The sequence below is a fragment of the Dermacentor variabilis genome, chromosome 4 (genome assembly GCF_050947875.1).
Source record: "Dermacentor variabilis isolate Ectoservices chromosome 4, ASM5094787v1, whole genome shotgun sequence".
Taxonomy (NCBI): Eukaryota; Metazoa; Arthropoda; class Arachnida; order Ixodida; family Ixodidae; genus Dermacentor; species Dermacentor variabilis.
Window position 1 is genome coordinate 127,488,826 of NC_134571.1, and position 18,541 is coordinate 127,507,366.

The following is an 18,541-nucleotide window of genomic DNA, read 5'->3' on the forward strand; positions in this document are numbered from 1 at the left end:
ATCGCGATGGATTGGTCAAACCGGTTGGCTTGCGCACGTGCCGACGCAGCCAGCCGACGCCGCCAGCCAACGCGCAACCAGTTGGTTCTTTATTCTATGGCGCAACGCGCGAAGTTGGCGTTATAACGTCTGTCATACTGAAAACTATGTATTACTTCTTCGTATTGTATTCTAGTTTTGCTTTAGTTGCTGCCGACCAACGGTGTCTGTTGCAGTTTTATCTTTATTGACGATTGAATCCACAGCAGTTCTGAATGAATGCGTGAGCTTGTTTGTTTACGCTCAGCATGAGTTTGAGAATTATCACACAGTTATATGATCAATACGCTCCAAAACGTTTCAAGAATAGACTTCCTAAAGGCACTTCCTCCTATGCAGTTGTTGCGTGATATCGTTCTCATTTGATTAGTTTCGCCTCGTGTGCTTCACGATGAAACTCGTAAGTATGGCTTATTTTTACTGGTTCATGCGTAAACACTCGACATCCGCATCCTTTCCCCCGCCCACTGACAGTCTTACTGATTTTTTTCATTATTGTTATTATTATTTTCAGTTCTGTTTGAGCAGCAACCCAAACAAGCCATGCAGCGTACTGAAGTTCAAGAACACTCTCATCATGTTCGACTGTGGTCTGGATGCAACGTCCGTCCTTGGATTCCTGCCTCTACCACTTGTCCTCAGGTGTTAAATGCTCTGCCTGATTTCTGTCCCAGCGTTCTTCATCCTATCAAATACTCTTACAGGAAAAGTTTCACAACCGTTTGTGGAGACCACATACAGTGACTCATTATTCAACCTGTCATCGCATTCTTTGCTTGAAACCAGCAATACCATAATTTCAGATGAGATTCAGGCATGTCTTTGCCGTTCACATTTCGTTCATATCGCCTGCATTTGCAATCAGTGACTTTCTACATCAATGTTGTACTTGAACTTGTTGAACATAGTTTGCCTGCTTATGAGCAAGCCAAATGTGGGCTCACATAGCTTTGTCAAAAAGATACGGGCCACACCATGTGTGACTGAAGCCGACGCCAGAATGTGTAGTCGGGTTCTTGCACGCCATGCGCACAGAAATTGTGACCATCCAGAAATTTTGAAGCATGAAGAGTACCATATGAGAGCCTTGCTCCACAGCTCAGTAACATAGTTTTGGTTGTACGCCATGTAGACTCTGTACTGTTGACAAACCATCATTTTTGGCAGCACCACAGAGGCAAAGACTGACCAAAGGGTCACTGGACATGCTTTCTTCCCTTTGTTCAGCCTTCGTTTGTTGCCAGCTTACGTCCAAATGTTGAGTGCAAGTGCGACACCAAGTGTGTTACAAAACATTGCCTATATTTGAGAGCATGAGGTTTGCTTTAGGTGCTTAGTTAGTGGTGGTAGCAGGTGATTCTCAGGCTTTTGGCTTACGTAAAATGACAATATATAAAGCAGCAGCAGAGAGGACAAAAATAAGTAAACAGTGATTGCTTTGTCTTTCCAGAAAATGAAACTAGTAGAGGTGAGTTTTCAACAACTGAAAAAAAAAAAAAGGAGGGGGCAAAATGCACAATCTAAATTGTGCATTTTTTAAGCACTATCAATAGCAGGCATACATGTGTGTGGTCTGAGCTTATATTAGAGGTCATGCCAAGAAGCCGCATGTCCTAGGTCACATGTCACTTCGGCGAGCAGTAATGGCGGCACCAATATTTTGTGTTTTGGTATGAACAGCAGATATTTTTGCTAGCTTTTTTTGGTGCTTCCACTCGTATTTCAAACATCAAATTATGCACCAGGGCTAATCTATATATGCACTATCTTAAACTAGGCTTCTTACATGGCCCAAACATTCGTTGCAGTTGGCCGTTAAGGATATTCTTGCTGTCATCTTTCATAAAAATTGGCACTAATTTGATATAAACTGTTCTGTCATCACATATGATGAAAAGCACCCGTGAAGTGTTATATCTTGCATACCGCAAGTTTCCATAAATATTCAGGACGCAGCGTCAATTGCCAACCGACCACACAATGTTACACTTCCATCTCTGTACCTAAGCAAGGAAGAGAGAGAATTTATTTGAAGGAAGCCAGAGAGGTCAGCCTGAGCTTGTGTGCTCTGGCCTGCTACTCTGCACAAGAGGAGGGGGAAACGGAGACGTAAAGGCTGGATATGAGAGGTGATGATGACATAGAAGGAGGATGCACAATGATGAAGGCAAGTTAAGCATCCTCATAGTTGTCAACATCATAGTTATCAACAAAGTCCAGAAAAGTCAACCAGAAGTCATCCTTCTAGAGCATGGCTGGAGTCACAAATCGAATGAAAGCTTCACAAAAATGTGCAGTGAAGCTTGTATGTGGGCTTCTCCTGCATGAGCAGCAAAGATGCCAAGAAAGGTCTTTAAATTATGTAAAGAGCAGCAATAAGTGGCTCCAATACGTTGAGGACATGTACGGCATTTTCTATGGCAACATTAGGAGACTGTTACTCTCTTCACGTACAAGGAGCTACTGCTTTCAGCATCCGACCATAATATTTAAAGGGACAATTAAAAAAGACAAAGTCAGTTTAGACTGATAAAGTACACTTGGAAAACCTTACCTTTGTTAATTTCGAAGTGAGAATTTGATTATTTGGAGAGAATGGTAGTCAAAGTTTCATTTTTTCTTTTAATTTCACACCAAGACCTAGCACCAGCATGTCAGTATGACGTCATGGATTTCAAACTATTCATTTAATGTTTGGGTCATCATCGCTCAGTGGAAGTTCTTGAAATTTTCGGAATTCTATCTTTGGCTCTTATAAAATACAGTGCAATCAGTCTTTGCCAACAAAGGATTAACTAAACACGAGCAGGTGCCACCAAGATCTATGACATCACCACGAATCGGTGCAGGAACTGCAGGGCGGTCACCTGTCTTTCGTTCTTTCCTCTTCTTTGGCTTACCAAGCCTCTTCTCACAGTGGCAGTGGTCTTCTCAGCATTGAACAAGGGTAATTTACTAATGCACACCTAATTATTCTTTAGTGTCATTTTAAACATTGGGTTTTTTATGTTTGTAACATACCAGTCGGTAATAAGAACAATCTATAAAAGCCATTATGTCTCGAGCTGTCTTTGGGTTTGAAGTGCAAATCGCAGGGCACGCTTTACCACGTAGGCATTTTTTTTTCTTTTGTTTCTTTTTTTTAACCTTTTTTCCCCCCTCAACTTTATCAAGGCCCCATAAATGTAGCTGCTACACATGCCGAAATTTCCCTTGTGTGCTCCAGGCAAGTATAATTGGTGCCATACATGCTTGTAAGAATTGTGTAATATCCTTGGTCAGTTAGCGTCACAAGTGAAACCCCATCACATGGACCACACATATAAAACATAAACTGGCATTTTGTACTGCAATGGACCACTTATTTCTTGTTACAAAATTTTCATTCTGCTGCTGGACAGAGGGAGTTGCTAAGAATCAGTAAAATGTCCTTAGTATTCAGTGAAAGAGCACATTGAACTTGCATCGCCATACTATTTTTTCCCCTTACAAGTGCAACATATCTCTATTAGGGCAAAATGAATGATAATGTTTTTCTTTCACATCGGAAAATTTAAAAGTCACTTTTCTGCTGCAACAAATTCAGTCTGCATACCGGCCAATTTCTATGATTTCATCGTTATATTTCACATTTTTGAAACTTGTGTACGATTGTAGGAGCGACACCAATAATCTTACTATTTTCTTTCATTTCCGTCTCCTTTATGGCAAAATTGATTTCAAGAGAAATACAGATATATAGTCTCCAACTGATTTTTAACCTTTCGGTCGAACTTGCAAAGCTTTTCACTTGTAAGTACACCTCGCCATTGGCCAGCTTAATCCATTAATATCTGTTTACTACGATTGAGTGGCATTTGCTTTTACAGGAAGTTCTAATGTAATTTTTTTTGTGAATTCGGTGCTCTTGATTTTCTGGACCCACTCGATTATTTGGATCTACCTGCTGCATTGCCACCCACTATAGAGAACTAATGCATAACAGAAACTAAAATTTAAGTCACTGCTGCATGAATAATTCCTAAATAAACTTCATGAATATGTTTATTTGTCATTGGCACAGATTATTCTGACTGCAGCTAAGCAGAGTGCCAGCTCACAACATTCAGATGGAAGAAAGAAAGCCATTTTTCTTAATTAGTGGTCACCATCTTGAGTAATGAAACCATTTTTTAGAATTTTTTCAGCAAGGTGTAGTGTTTTCTGGCTTTGACTATGTTAATTTCCAAATTAAAAAGTTGGCAGGGTCTGAGTATGTCCTTCAACAAACGAGTTCCTTCGGTCAATTTCAGCACACGGCTCTCAAACTTACCCCTGTGGATTCCAAGAGATGCTGGTGATGCACAGTTAGAAGGGGTAAGGTTGAACATTTTCATCAGCCTAATGTCTTCGGTCTGCTGTGTGTCAAACTCTCAAGTAACGAGTATCATTTGTGCAGGAGTTCAAGGAGGCAAATGGACGTGTGTTTGTTGACAGTGCCCCGGAATTCTGCCTTCCAGAGGTGAGAACACAACATATTAGATGAAGGTTGTAGAGAGGCTCTAAATTTCAGTCTGCAAACTCTGCCATTCTAAGGGCCCACCATTCTAGCTTTTGATGTACATGTATTCATTTGCCTCGTCTGCAGGAATCTTCTTTAAACTTTTATTTGAGCTTTGTTTTCGGGCAATGTATTTCTTTCTCGCAAGTTGAAGGCATGTCAGTTTTACTACCTGCAACAACTGCTCCAATCCCTGTATTGAAATATAAAAATATGCCTTGCAAAAGCCTACATCTGAATTTCAGATTTACTATATCATTATGAAAAACAGATAATAGTGACAGCTCATGCCTAAAAGAAAAGAGGTAGTAGGTCTAATGGTCATGACAGATCAAGTATGCATTTTTGTTTTAGCGTCATTTTCAAGATTATTTTTCTTCACTTTTATTGCAGACTGGTCTCGTTGACTTTGCCGATATCGATGTCATCCTCATTTCCAACTACCAGTCCATGTTGGCATTACCTTATGTCACGGAAAGGACAGGCTTCAAGGGAACCGTCTACATGACTGAGCCAACCCTCCTTATCGGAAGGTAGGAGAAGGGATCGCATGGCACACAATTCGATGTTTAGCTACAAACTCGATGGTCAATTTTCAGGATGCATTGTTTGTAAGGAGTAACAAAAGGTCACGCAGCAGTTTTTCTACTCACAGACCACCCAGCAGACCAAGTGCTTTAGGGTCTTGTTAATAGGAAACATCAGTTAAGATAAAAAGATGCCCTAACCCTAAAGAACACGGGCTGTCACATTGAGCTTTACTGTTTAATTCTGTTAATCATTTAATGTTGTGTCATAAAAATAACAAGAGGAAATGTTATTTTTCATCTAAAGATGCGAAGCGCACCATAATAGCATCCAGGCCACTAATGACTTCGTGTGCAACTTGTGCAGACAGTTCACATCGGATGTGAAACAGAGGTGCACATTGCATTCACTATCTGTGTGATACTTCTGCAGCCAGGAGTCTTGCATCACTCTTTCTCCTCTGTTCCTGCTCTAATCCAACAAATGACGCTTGCTGCCTCTCATTCAGTGATAGTTGAAGACATTTAGTCAGAAACTCCCTACTCAAAGCTGAAACTCGGCAAAAGAAAACCCATTCTGGTGTGTGGCCTGTAGTCAACACTCATCCATCACGGTTTTTTTTCTTCTTTTTTTCTTTATTATTATTATTATTATTATTATTATTATTATTATTATTATTATTATTATTATTATTATTATTATTATCATCATCATCATCATCATCATTATTATTATTATTACAAAAGGCCCTCGTGGGAGGTTAAGGAATGGTTTACAAGTAAAACAAAAGTGAGAAAAGATAGCAACAGGGTATAAATACTATAGTAAAATTTTATTGTTAATAATGATCTGGAAGACTCTGCTTCTGCTTTAATTTCTATAGTGGAGAACTTGTTACAGGGTTCACAGGTTTGCTGTTGACAGTTCCAACACTAAGCGATAGCGCAAGCAGAGTTGTCACCACATGGTGCTGCCTTTTCTGAACAGGGCAGTGTGCCGTATGTAAGCCGTTAACATTCAGTGAGGCAGTGTTGAGTTTGCTCAAAAGTGCTAGGGCTCTATGTGTTAATTGTACGTGGCCACCAAGTCTACATGTATATAAATTAAACTGCCACCAGTCTCTTCTGTCACATATATTGTTTATGCTTCCAGGCAGTTCATGGAAGAGCTTGTCACCTACATAGAAAGAACTCCCAAGCCAAGAACTGCAACCAAATGGAAGCACCAGGCTCTAAAGTAAGTTTGTGGGTTTTCCCTTCCTCTCCTTTTTGCAGGATAGATAAATTGTAAGCAAACTAGACTGAGCAGGTGAGGCGTTATTATTTCTTTAAAATAAGTTTTGATGACAGCATTCTTCTTTCTCTATGGTCAGGTTCCTGCAGCTCCCATCACTTGACTTGGGAAAACCGAGGTCTTGGCGACAGTTGTACAGCATGCAAGATGTGAACAGCAGCCTTTCCAAAGTCAAGGTGGTTGGGTTTGCCGAGAAAGTGGTGAGAACCTTTTTTTTTCCCACATTGGATGAAAGTCTAATCTATCAGCTTTAAAGTCGTAATTGTTTGATTAGCTGTTTCTGGTGTTACCATCATTCTTCATCCCTTGGCATCGACATTTACTCATCACTTCCTCAGCTTCTTTGCTTTGCAGTCATTCTCAGGTGCGTCTTGCCACTCTACCCCGGACCAACCCTGTTTTCTTTTCTACCAATCTTCAGTCTTCACTGCCTTCCTATGCACACTGTTCTTATATCTTCACATTACTCAACCAAATCACCATTTTTTATTCAAAATTGTTTTGTGCTTCGATGTGTTGTCATGGGGTGAGAAATCCCACAAGTGCCATTTTTTTAAAAGCTGTTGTCCTAAATGTGTGATCAGTGTGCATACTGTTTGTTTTGCTTTCAGGATGTATTTGGAATGGTTCAAGTGTCTGCAGTCAGCTCCGGTTATTGCTTGGGTAGCTGCAACTGGATTGTCACAGCTGATCATGAAAAGGTAGGAACCTTTCTGAAGATCAGGTTTTTTTTTTTTTGCTATTAAAAGGTGCCCTTCCCTCTGAGGCATGGTGGTTAGCACTGATAGAATTAGAATGATAGTTTAATCGGAGCTCGCTCAGACTCACCAAAATTAGACTCGGCCAGGCTCACTCGCGCTCAAACCCACCATAAATCAGAACCTGCCATAGTACCTCAGCCTCGCGTCCGCTTCGATTTAAATTGATTCGGACTCGCACTTTCAGTCTTACTGTACAGTCCTACCTATACCTCAACAATTCAATCTTACTTCTGCCGACTGAAACTCGCCTGCTTGGATTCGCTAGGGCTCACTCACTTGTGAACTCAGGTTGGCCCACTAAGCGAACACTCATGGGCACTTGCACTTCTCGGCACACACTCGCGTTCCTACTCACGCCTTTCCTGCTAAATGTATATATGTGTTCAAAACAAATAATGCTCACCAACACTTACTTGCATTCATAGTCATTTCCATTCAAACTTACCAGCAACCACTCACACTCGCATCTACTCCCACTCACGTATGCACTCATGTCATTGACTTTAGTTAGTACTCACATTAATTGGCACTCACTCACTCTTCAGAGTTGCATCCATTCAAACTCACTGGTGCTCACTCCTGTTCATACTCATGTCCACTCACTAACACCCCATCTCACGCCTTTGAGGTAAGTGTAAAGCAACCACGAATCATTATACTCATGAGTGGGTATGTCAACCTATGCTCACGAATGGCTCTGAGTTAGTTGATGGATGAGTAAGTTTGCCAACATATGCCAAATAACCAACATTAACTTCTTCTTTGCCTTTAACCTTCACTATTTCTCAACTTCTCCTTATTCCAGACAGCAGTTACGTAATGTGTAGATCTGCCCTTGTACCTGCAGTCTCTCTGCACTAAGCATAGGAGTACAGACCACCGCAGTTCTTAGCAGTCAGCAGTGCCATGTCAGTTGTCCGTGTATCTAAGCTGGTGCATGATGCATGTGTGTTCAACCTTAGTACAGAAGCAAGTATTGCACTACAAGAGACTCAATTGTATTGCAGATAGGGGAGAGATTTATTCACAGTCAGCTTCTGGCAACAACTGTCGCTATACACGCGCATGTTCTTGGGTGGCTTGGGTGGCAAGAGAAGCAAAGGCTCTTGCTTTAAAGACAAATTCACATAAGAGGCACCGCTCTAGTACATCACGGAGGAAGGAAGGCTTTTTGCGGCTATTCTGCATACTCTCGTGGTGGTCAGTGGCCCAGGTCACGAGAGATATGGCATTCTGTGTTTCTTTTTATGGTTTCCTTTCTGTTCTGGCCTGCAAAATTGAAAGAATAGTTGGCCTTACAAGTCCGTCTTATCTTGATGCAGATTGTGTACATGTCGGGTTCATCAACATTGACTACGCACCCAAAGCCAATTGAGCACGGACCCCTAAGGAATGCTGATGCACTCATCCTGACCAGCTTGACGCAGACACCATTGGCCAACCCAGACACCATGCTTGGAGAGTTCTGCATCACAGTAGGTAAGAACACAGTCGGATGAAGGCAATCAAACTTTCATCTTCCTTGAATTGTGAGCAAAAATGCGATTGTTGTACGGCCGCAAAGGTTGCTTAATAGGAAGGCCATCCCTGCGTAGACAGCAGCGAGCAGGCATGGGGAGTACTGCTCAGATGTAGCATCAGGCATGTTACCATTTTACCATTAGTGGTAAAAGGGCATTGTATAGATCCTTCGATGAACTTAAAGTACACACATTCAGGTGACAAGTGTCGTGCAGTGTTGCAGATCATAGTAGTCTAAAAATTTGTTTAACATGCAACATGTTTGTTTTATGTATGGCAAAGTACTTTTAAAAAAACTGCATTAGACTAGCATTAGACTGCAACAATAGACATAAAAATAATTCACTCTTGTGATCCTGAAACATTCTCATTCCATACCTGTTAGAAAAATTGCAAGAGATGTTAGCTATTATCCTTAAAATTTATTTTGTAACAGCAGCAGTCTGGTTGTTAGCTATTTTTATTGTGTTTCATGTTCTGCAATTTTGTAAGCTGGCTTGTACTGTTGTTAATGTGTACTTTTCAGCTGAATTTATGGTCTGCCATGTGATGTTATATGCAAATGTATCCTGACCACAATCCTTGTGGGCTTTTGCAGCTATGACTGTAAAGATGGGAGGCAATGTGCTCATCCCTTGCTACCCATCAGGTGTGACCTACGACCTCTTTGAGTGCCTCTCTGGTCACCTAGAGACCACTGGGCAGGTCAATGTCCCCATGTACTTCTTGTCACCTGTGGCCGAGAATTCGCTTGCATACTCGTCCATACTTGCCGAATGGTAGGTAAACACCAATGTCTGAGGGGGCTCGCCAAAATACAGTACAGAGGCTTATTATTGTAACTGTGTTCTCTGCCATTTGCTGACATAAATGTTTCCATCCCCTGTGGCATAAAAGTGTGTCAGTGTTCTATTGGAAGGGCAGCAAGACAGTTCCTTAATCCTATGTTGTTATGCAGGGGTTCCCAGACTTTGAGACCTTGAGGAACCCCACCTGCCTTCCCAGAGTACTGCAAACTCCCTCCCCGCCCCCTCCGCCCCCTCCGGCCCCCCGCCCTTCTTTTCCCACCGTGTTTATCCACAGCCTCACAATTGGTGTTGCGATCAAAGAGTCTTTCTCACGCGAATTACCGAAGCGTGAAAGTGGTACTTTTAATTGTTAAATTCAAATGCTAATGTCAAAATCCAGCCGCAGAGGAAGGGGGGGGGGGAGTAGCATTGCCGTGCCCTCACAATTTTACCATCCCCTCCACATCTATTGTGCGTGTGGTTTTCATGGCCAGGGAAACTGTGCAGCATACCGTGTTGTAACTTTCACCCATTAAATTGCTTGCCAAGATTCAATCTTTTCAGTTGCACCATTGGTTCACAGCTGTCTTTTGAGCATTAAAGGACAAAATGTATTTCAGTTTTCCACTCATCTGGTCTTAAATAAGTGGGAATCACTCTGCATTTAAGCAGCATGATTGTTAACATGGTGTCTCTGTGCTGCTACTATTTTTGCTCACTGCTCTCAGGTTGTAATATTCCTAGGCCCACTAAACTAGGCCCTCTGAACTAGACCTGTTCAAACGAAACATGCTAAAAATGAGGCCCTGTGTAACTAGGTCTGCCAAAATGCATGTGTTGTAGCTTGTGATGTATGCTAAGCTTGTCAGTCTTCATGCCATGAGTGTAAGCAGTGCTGAAATGGTACTCAAAAGCAATAGGTTTCATTTTGTTATGCTAGTGGCAGTGGGGTGCTTGCTAGTGCAGGTTTAGTTTCATACTTTGTATTTCTTTGTGTAGTCCTTCTTTTTTTCCTCTTTCTTCTTTTAAAGAGAAGTGCATGTTATGATGGTGCAAATTTACGTTTAGCACCTGTTGTTCCTGACAGAGCATTTTTTTTTTTTTTTCATATACCTAGGCTTTCCTCGGCCAAGCAGGCAAAAGTGTATATACCTGAAGAGCCTTTCCCCCATGCTCAATTGGTGCGTGGAGGCAGGTTAAAACCTTTTTCCAGCATCAAAGGTATGTAGTTTTCTTGTAGTCTTCTGAAGTTTTTCTGTTCTCTCTTTTTCAATTTTTTCTTCTTTATATCATTACTACTGTGAAGTATACATAGCTGAAGTATATGCTCCCCTTCTGCACTTCCAATTTGATTTTTCTTTCCTAGCTGAAGGATTCACTGCTGATTTTCACACCCCGTGTATTGTGTTTGCTGGCCACCCTTCCCTTCGGTTTGGTGATGTGGTTCACTTCATGGAGCTTTGGGGGCCGTCACCAAATAATGTCGTCATATTCACAGGTGTGTCGGCTAACTCGCGAAGAGCTAAGGTCATTCTAAAGAGTGAATCACTAACATTTTCTTCTGACGTGTCCTCATTGTAGAACCCGACTTCAACTTGGCAGAAGCAATTGCACCATTTCAACCCATGGCAATGAAGGTTGGTTATGCTTGTTTATAATTGTTTTTGTGTGCTTGTTGCTTCAATTAGCATATTATGCGTGTTGGCTTCCGTTAATACGACCCTGAAGGACCGACGAAATTGATCTAATTATCTGGCTGGCCGAAATAAACAAGATGGAGAAAAAAAAAGTCAAAACACACCTCTTGTTCATTTGGCATTATTTGCCATATTCTAACAGGCCCCCGAACCAAACGTGCACCCACTTTCTGTGTCCAAAGTAGAAAACTAACATAGAAATGACATTAAAGCTCCTAACAAAGTAGAAATGTAATGCGCATCTAACTTTTGGGGGGCAAGCAATATGTGCTGCACAATGGCGGTCGGTTTTCTAAAGTTATCTTCATTACAATACATCTTTGTTATGTGGTAAAGCATACAAACACCATGGAAGAGGTATTGGTTTCGTGTTTGATTGCACTACGCAGGTAATTTTCGAAAAAGGAAAAGTTACGCGTTAGAATCAGATAAATACTGTAAACAGACATTGTAAGCTATGGTTATTGCTTAAGAATCTTCCTAGGACAGGCTGAAAAGAGCCATTTTCAATGGAAGATAACATGTGTTCAGCAATTCTCTGTCCCCTAAGCTTTGCTGAGAGAGACGCTGCCACTAAAGGGGAGGGATCAGGTGCGTCCGTACTGACTGGTCAAGTTCGAATTATCCAACGGAGGCCCATTTTTGGATGAAAATAATCAAATTTTGGGCCAAGAGGAATGCAACCAGCCAATACCTTAGGTTGGGACTGAATTAACCGGTGTCAAATTAATGGAAGTTGACTGCACATACAACAAACCCTTGTTATTTAATAAAATTTTCTTATTTCAATTATCCGCTCTAATAGAAGTTTTTTGTGGTTTCGACTACAGCGAATGCCTTGTGTGTGCTGAATTATTCAAAATGGAGTGATCGTGGAATTCACTTAGTACGGAATCTCTGCACAGTGCTGCAGACTAGTGAACAGGACTGCACCTGTCAGGTTGACATTATTTGCGAACTAGTAGAAAACTATTCGATTTGATTCAACTTGCTTGTGACACTACTTGATTCCTATTTCATTCACTTCTGAGAGAGAGATTCTGGCACTATATTTTATTAATATTCAATTGATTCAGTCTTTATAACTGCTATTCGCACACCTCTAATACAGCAAGTAATTTCTCTTATGCTTTCTCTCGCTTCATTGTCTATTTCTTTGTATCTTTGCTGGTGTATACATTGATGCAAGTGCCTGTGGTAGTCATTTAATATATATATATATATATATCCTGGGACTTCAGGGGGTTTTTGAAATGGGACACGGCTATTGCATGACTACTAAATGTACTACATGTGGTGCCTGCTATAGCAAGCATATTTCAGATCTGCGGGTCTCATAGTACAGGGTTTGATGACAACTTGTTAGTTATTTTTGCCTCCACAGAAGGAATTTTTGCTTTCAACATGTTGTTTTATATGTGTGCAGGCACTGTGCTTCCCCATCGACACGAGTCTCAGCTTTGTACAGGCCAACAAGCTCATCCGTGACTTGAAGCCGACCAACATTGTTCTGCCCCTGCAGTACACGTTGCCACCGCTCTTGCAGCCGCACCGCAGTGACCTTGTCATTGAAGCGGTGCGTACACATGTGGGCATAGGCATGTGGGGAGGGCCATGGCCCTCCATTAATTTGCCAATTTGTAGGTTCTGAATGGCAATGTGCCTCCCCTCGTGCTTTTGCTGAATCGTAAGGCTGCGCAATAGACAACTGGTGGCATCAGCTATGTCAGCTTTGAAGTTACTGGTTGCTTTCCTTTGCAACACTGTTGTCAGCCTGTTCTTACTTAAGATTGTTTCTTGGCTCATTTTCATAGTTGCTGTGCCTACTTTACTCTCTTTGTCATCAGTGACAACGATGCCATGCCTTAATCTTCTGATAATCAGCCTGAAATAGAGAAGGCATCACAAAGCCGGATCACTACAGTACCAGTCAGTATGAATGCTGTAAATGTTGCATTTTCTGAGGACCAGTGTACTTGTGCATTAGTTTTTTGCCTAGCCAGTGCATTTCATAGCATTTGTGACAGATTGCTGCAAAATTTAATCTGTTGTCAATTTCATATAACCTTATTTTCTTTCTCCGTTTTCATTTTATGCAGGAATGTGAGGTACAAACCTACACGCGCGGCAGCATTGTTCACATTCCAGTTCAGCGGAGGTACCAGCGAATTGAAATGACTTCCGAGGTGATATGAATTTATTTTTTCATTTAGGTCGTGTTTAATGGTTGATTTAAACTTGTTAATGTTTTATGCTCATATTTTTAGCTGCATGCTATTCAATGTGTGTGCATTTCAATTATTCAACAGATTCAGGCTATCAAATTTGTTGCATTGTAATACGAATGAATGAATGAAGAGGTTACTTTGCAGTGAATTCTATAAACTAGTGGCATAGTTGTGCTTTCTTTGACTTGATGCATAAGTATTTAGTTAATTTTTCTGTTATTGGCTTGCTTGCAAAGTACTAAACCCAATATAAGAGACCTTGTGACATTACTCTTCCAGCTGGCTGAGTCCGTAGTGCCCGTGGAAGTGAAGTGTGGGCTGGGCATTGCAACTATTACTGGCGCACTTCACGTCAATAACAACCGCTGCATGCTCAAGGTAAGCTGCCCTTGCTCATTTAGAGGCTGTAGGATAATGCGATTCTACCCGCTGATCTGCTTTTGTATGTCTCTTGTTTTCATCATTGTAATTCATTTATTTACCCTAAAGAGGCTCTGAACCACCCCCTGGGCTTGGTGAGAAAACACATTCCACAGATAGCATATGCCACTGGGAACATCTCAGCCAAATTTTGCAGTCATACGCAGCGCATGGAGTTCACAAGTGGAGCACGAAGTCACCTTTTTCTCAAACACCCTCTTTTCAAACAAAGGCCTTCTGCTCACCTGTTTCGAAGGAGGCGCTGTCATGTGTCGTCATATGTCGGATTCCCACAGGCTGTTGCTATTGGCCGATAGCTGACATCAGTCAGGAAGGGTGTTTGGATCAGTTCACTTCTTCCTACTGTTACTTTGTATAGTGGTTGTAGCAAACTAAACAGACTGAAGTAAGCAAAAACTTTGTTTTGAATTTCACTGTGAATTACTTACATCCTGGCGATTTGATGCCTCGCTCGATCTCCCGTGGATGCTTCTTCAGCTCTCCCCTCTCTCGTTGGCGTCCATGGCAGGCTCTTATTACTCACGCATCTAGTGAAGGCACGTGCCTGGGAGGTGCTCTTCTCATGGAGTGGCAGTGCCTGGCTAACACCTTCCCCGTTGACAGAAAAGGTTGTTGAAGCCACAGATCTCCTGTTGCCGCTTCTCTGCCATTCTCATGCAGCAGCAGTTGCCAAATTTCAGTGAAAGGCACCAAATGTGACCCCTGTTTCCCGGGGTCAGTGGCAGGGCACCCTCCGCAAGGTTAGGGAAGTTATCTTCCCTCGCTAATTAACCTTGAAGTGAGGATGCTGCTGGCAGCTTGAGCACCTTCGGTGTAAAATGCACAAGCTGATGAGGCAGTATCCATCGGTGAGCTCTTATGCACGCTATCAATGTAGACAGGCAATTGAAAAGAAGGCACCACACACGGACAATGTTACAAACCACGGATCAGAGGACCCAAGCAATGGAACAGAAATCACACTGGCACCTTGGTTTTACACTTGCACAGCTGTGCTAAATTCTAGTACACTTAAACCATGTGCAGTGAGACGTAGGTGACCGGAAGTATGGGTAGCCAACAGCGCCTGTCAATTTGCGTGGAAAGTAGAAGCACAATATTGAAGCCAGGTAGCGTAACCGCCCCACTCTACCGTAATGAAGGGTGCTGAAGGGGAGTGAGGAAAGTAAATATTGCACTCGTAGTATCTATGCTCGTACTAGGTCTTTTTGAAAAATTATTTCACAGTATATTCCCAGGAGGCACGACACTGGTTACAAGGCATTCTTGAGGCGTTAAAGAAAGGCTGTTAAGGGCCACTCTAAGGGGGGAGATGGTTCTTTGAAAAAACAAGATCACAAAAAAATCTATTTTCGTTTTCTGTTATTTTTTTAATACACATATCATGATGCAACTTCTGGCGGAAAACTGGCTCGAAATGACATGTCATTAAAGAAAAATAACACTGTACTTATAGTACATTGAAATGCTCAGCGCCGCCTATGAAAACACTGAAAATTGCCCATTTTGTGCCGTTTGCAATTCCAAAGCCACTTATCTTATCCCGGTCATCTTGGTCTCATTTGAAAAAAGCATCTTTCCGGCTTGCTTTCCTGTCTGAAATGATCCTTCAATGCTGCTTTAGAAGAAAGCCACCAGATTTTTTAGCTTAAAATGTATATTTTTGCACTCTTTCCAGTTCATCACATTTTTCTTCAAAAAATTATTTTTGTAAGTCGCAAATTTTGGGAGCTCTACAGATTCTCTGCTGCTCATTCAATTTGCCTTCTTATTTTTGTTTATTTCTTTGTCTGAATGCTAGAGAGTTGTAAAGTATAGAACCACTATTATTTAGTGTTTTAGGACATGGCAACAGTTTAAAATATTCTTCTAAAGTATAGATAAAAACATTAAAATGCGAAGTTGCATTCTTTGGATATCCAGAAAGATACCTGCTTAATTTCAGCTATCTTGCTGCAGTACAGCTTCTGGGACTCGGCCTGCAAACTTATAATTGAAATATTTTTTAACTGTTTCTAGGATTCGCGTAGAAAAAAGCTAATTGCATATTTGCAATCAGCACACAAGATTGAATATTTTTTTTTAATTTTCAGGTATCTAGAGTAAATATCAAGAATGTTCTTCCTGGAACCCATGTCCCCTCTTAAGGGCCTTTGGTGGGATAGTGTCACGAGGGGACGAAGAAAATCATCATGAAAAAAAATAACAATGGTCATAGGTGTGAAAATTTTTGCAGGGCATAAATATCTGTGGTAAATATCAGAATAAATCCACGAAAGGTAGCCATCACGTGACACCAAGACTATAATCAAGGAAATTATACAGAAACATTATACAAGACAATATACTGTCTATGTATGTGTACGTGCGTGCGCGTGTGGTACATAATAATGTGATCAGCTGTGTAGTTGATTGCAAAGGTAGTTCAACAATGCCCCCTACATTGACGACAACAATGAGGTAGTTAGAAAACCACAGCTTATCAGCGTCACCATGAATGCAATTGAGCGACATATGTTTATGCACTAGCAATAATAATTTGCGCTTAAAGAGCAGCCAGCCTTTGTTCACTGTCATGCACAAGGTAGAAAGGCTAAAGTGGGGGGGGGGGGATTCTAGTTCAGCATCAATTTTGTGGATGCTGGCTCTGTTATAGTAACCAATGTGTTTGGTTGATGTCTTTAGCTTATGTATTTAGTCATTACTGTACAATGACAGCCTAGTAGCGGCCATGTGACTTAGCAGCCATGTGCAAAGGTTATGGCAAAGGTAACCTCTTGCAGCCACTACAGAAAGAACCGAGTGGAAGCAAGAAGTGGAACGGCCAGACACCCCCAAAGATCTACACCTGGGGAAGCCTGGATGTCACAGAATTTGCGCGGAAATTAGAACAGGTAAGATGTTTGTTCAGCGCAGTGATGCAGTTTGGGGGCACTGCACTACGGGTGCAAGCTTTCTCAAAAACATACTGCCCAGTGGGCATGAATGAAACTCTACTCTCAAACCTGTAGTGGGCCCCTTGTTTGTGTTCCCAGCGCTCCGAGGCCAAAGAAAGTGAGAAATTGGCTGTGGTCTCACTCATAGTGGTCTGTATTCTAGCGGCAAAAGTTCATCAGGAGCAGTAAAATAAAATGCAAGCAGGATATAAATTTAAACCCACGTTATGCAAGTATGTTAGAGTGCACTGTGCGGCCGCTGCATGTGTGGTTTGTGACTGTGCTCCAGTTTCAGGATGACCTGTGTTGTGGCCTGAATTACACCACATCAATTCCATGCACATCAATGAGAAATGAAAGTGTGAAGACCCACCCTGGTCGACTCTGACTTGTTACATTTCACTTCATGCTTATTAAGCGTGAACACTACACCTCTGGGACATTGGGTTTACAGGAGCAGAATTTACCATACTGGCTGTTCAAAAATCTCACCAGGCATAAATTTCTCGTAGTATCTTGGCATGCAATACACAGTGCACAATAAGTGCATGTTTGTACTGGCCAACTGGAAAGGATTGTGAAACAGTATTTGTGTGAAAAGTAAACTTTGTACAGATTTCCTTCCCACCATAGCTGCAACTTCAAATCAACATGGCAGCACTTGCTGTGATTGCTTTGCAAGAAACCAACGATTCCATTTCATCCTACATACAGACCCAGTTGCCGCCTCAGGGCTCTCATATTGTGCATGTTTGCGTGGCCATCTAGTAGCAGTGTAGATCTCTGTACCGAGCTTTTATATATATCTATATTCATGTACATATATATAGATGTTTTTTCTAACTGCCCAGGCCGGATTTACTGATGTTAAGGTGGAGAACACTGCATCCGGGATGATTGTTCATTTGGTAAGTAGAGTGTTTTGCAGTTATGATGTAATTGCACTTAATCGGCTGAACTGATATACTGTTTTTGTTTTTCTTTTTCCTTTGTTCAGCCAAACGAAGACACAATCATTCAAGTGGACGAGCATTCTACGCATGTATTTTGCGAAGGTGATTATGCTATTCGAACCCAGCTCAGAGACCTCTTGCTGCAATGTCTCAACAAGTTTTAAAAATGTGTGAAAGGAACAATAAAGGTTAGGGATTGCTTTATTCTGTGAGTCTGTTTTAACCCAATTATTGAAGATATTTGGGCGTCATGGTTTTGTTTGAGGCTAGGAAGGATAATGCTTCTTAGGCTACATCTTCGATGGTATTCCCTCCGACCTTTCAATGGTATTAGCTACCACTGTGGGGCTTTTCAATAAAGGAGCTTAATCCAGAACCACATAAAATCTCTTGTTAAATGCAGGCACATGTTGCATCTAGTAGCTCGCACATTAGCACAAGCATTTTTGTGTGATCATGCAAGGTGCCTAGTCATCTGCTGCAGCCACAGCAGTTTGTTTCATAAATTTAACCATGGCAAAACAAAGTATGAAATGCAGATGGTTACATGCTGTTCTTGTGGTATTTGATTTTTGCCCATTCTGTTGAACGAATGCTGTAACGCCTACTTCAGCAAGATTGAAATGAAAATGCAACATTCTTTTCTGCATGCTTTGTCTGCGGAAGTTTTCAGGCAGCTAAATGTAAATCTTTATTGAAGTGCACCAAGATTTGATGCTATCCTGGTAGCTTGCACTGGTAAGTAATTGGTTTGCAACTTGTAAGTAGGTGACGTATTTTGCTTGACAATAAGCCCAAAAATTTTAACAAAAGATT

The 18,541-nt window shown here is 41.5% G+C and overlaps 1 protein-coding gene across 1 annotated transcript; it reads left to right on the forward strand.

The window, feature by feature from the left end:
* Positions 1-43: 43 nt before the first annotated feature.
* IntS9 (integrator complex subunit 9) lies at positions 44-17,929 on the forward strand. Its single transcript, XM_075690265.1, has 19 exons — positions 44-439; positions 554-681; positions 4,332-4,395; positions 4,478-4,540; positions 4,973-5,112; positions 6,260-6,343; positions 6,480-6,600; positions 7,012-7,101; positions 8,484-8,640; positions 9,281-9,461; positions 10,588-10,691; positions 10,837-10,968; positions 11,052-11,107; positions 12,594-12,743; positions 13,267-13,353; positions 13,675-13,773; positions 16,620-16,730; positions 17,624-17,680; positions 17,770-17,929. The coding sequence occupies exons 1-19, from the start codon at positions 431-433 to the stop codon at positions 17,887-17,889; spliced, it is 1,953 nt and encodes a 650-aa protein (XP_075546380.1). The 5' UTR covers positions 44-430; the 3' UTR covers positions 17,890-17,929.
* The last annotated feature ends 612 nt before the right edge of the window (positions 17,930-18,541 follow it).

Coding starts and splice junctions, on each gene's coding strand:
- IntS9 (XM_075690265.1), top strand. Junction 10,969..11,051: donor TAATGTCGTCATATTCACAG/GTGTGTCGGCTA, acceptor TCCTCATTGTAG/AACCCGACTTCAACTTGGCA. Junction 17,681..17,769: donor CCGGGATGATTGTTCATTTG/GTAAGTAGAGTG, acceptor TCCTTTGTTCAG/CCAAACGAAGACACAATCAT.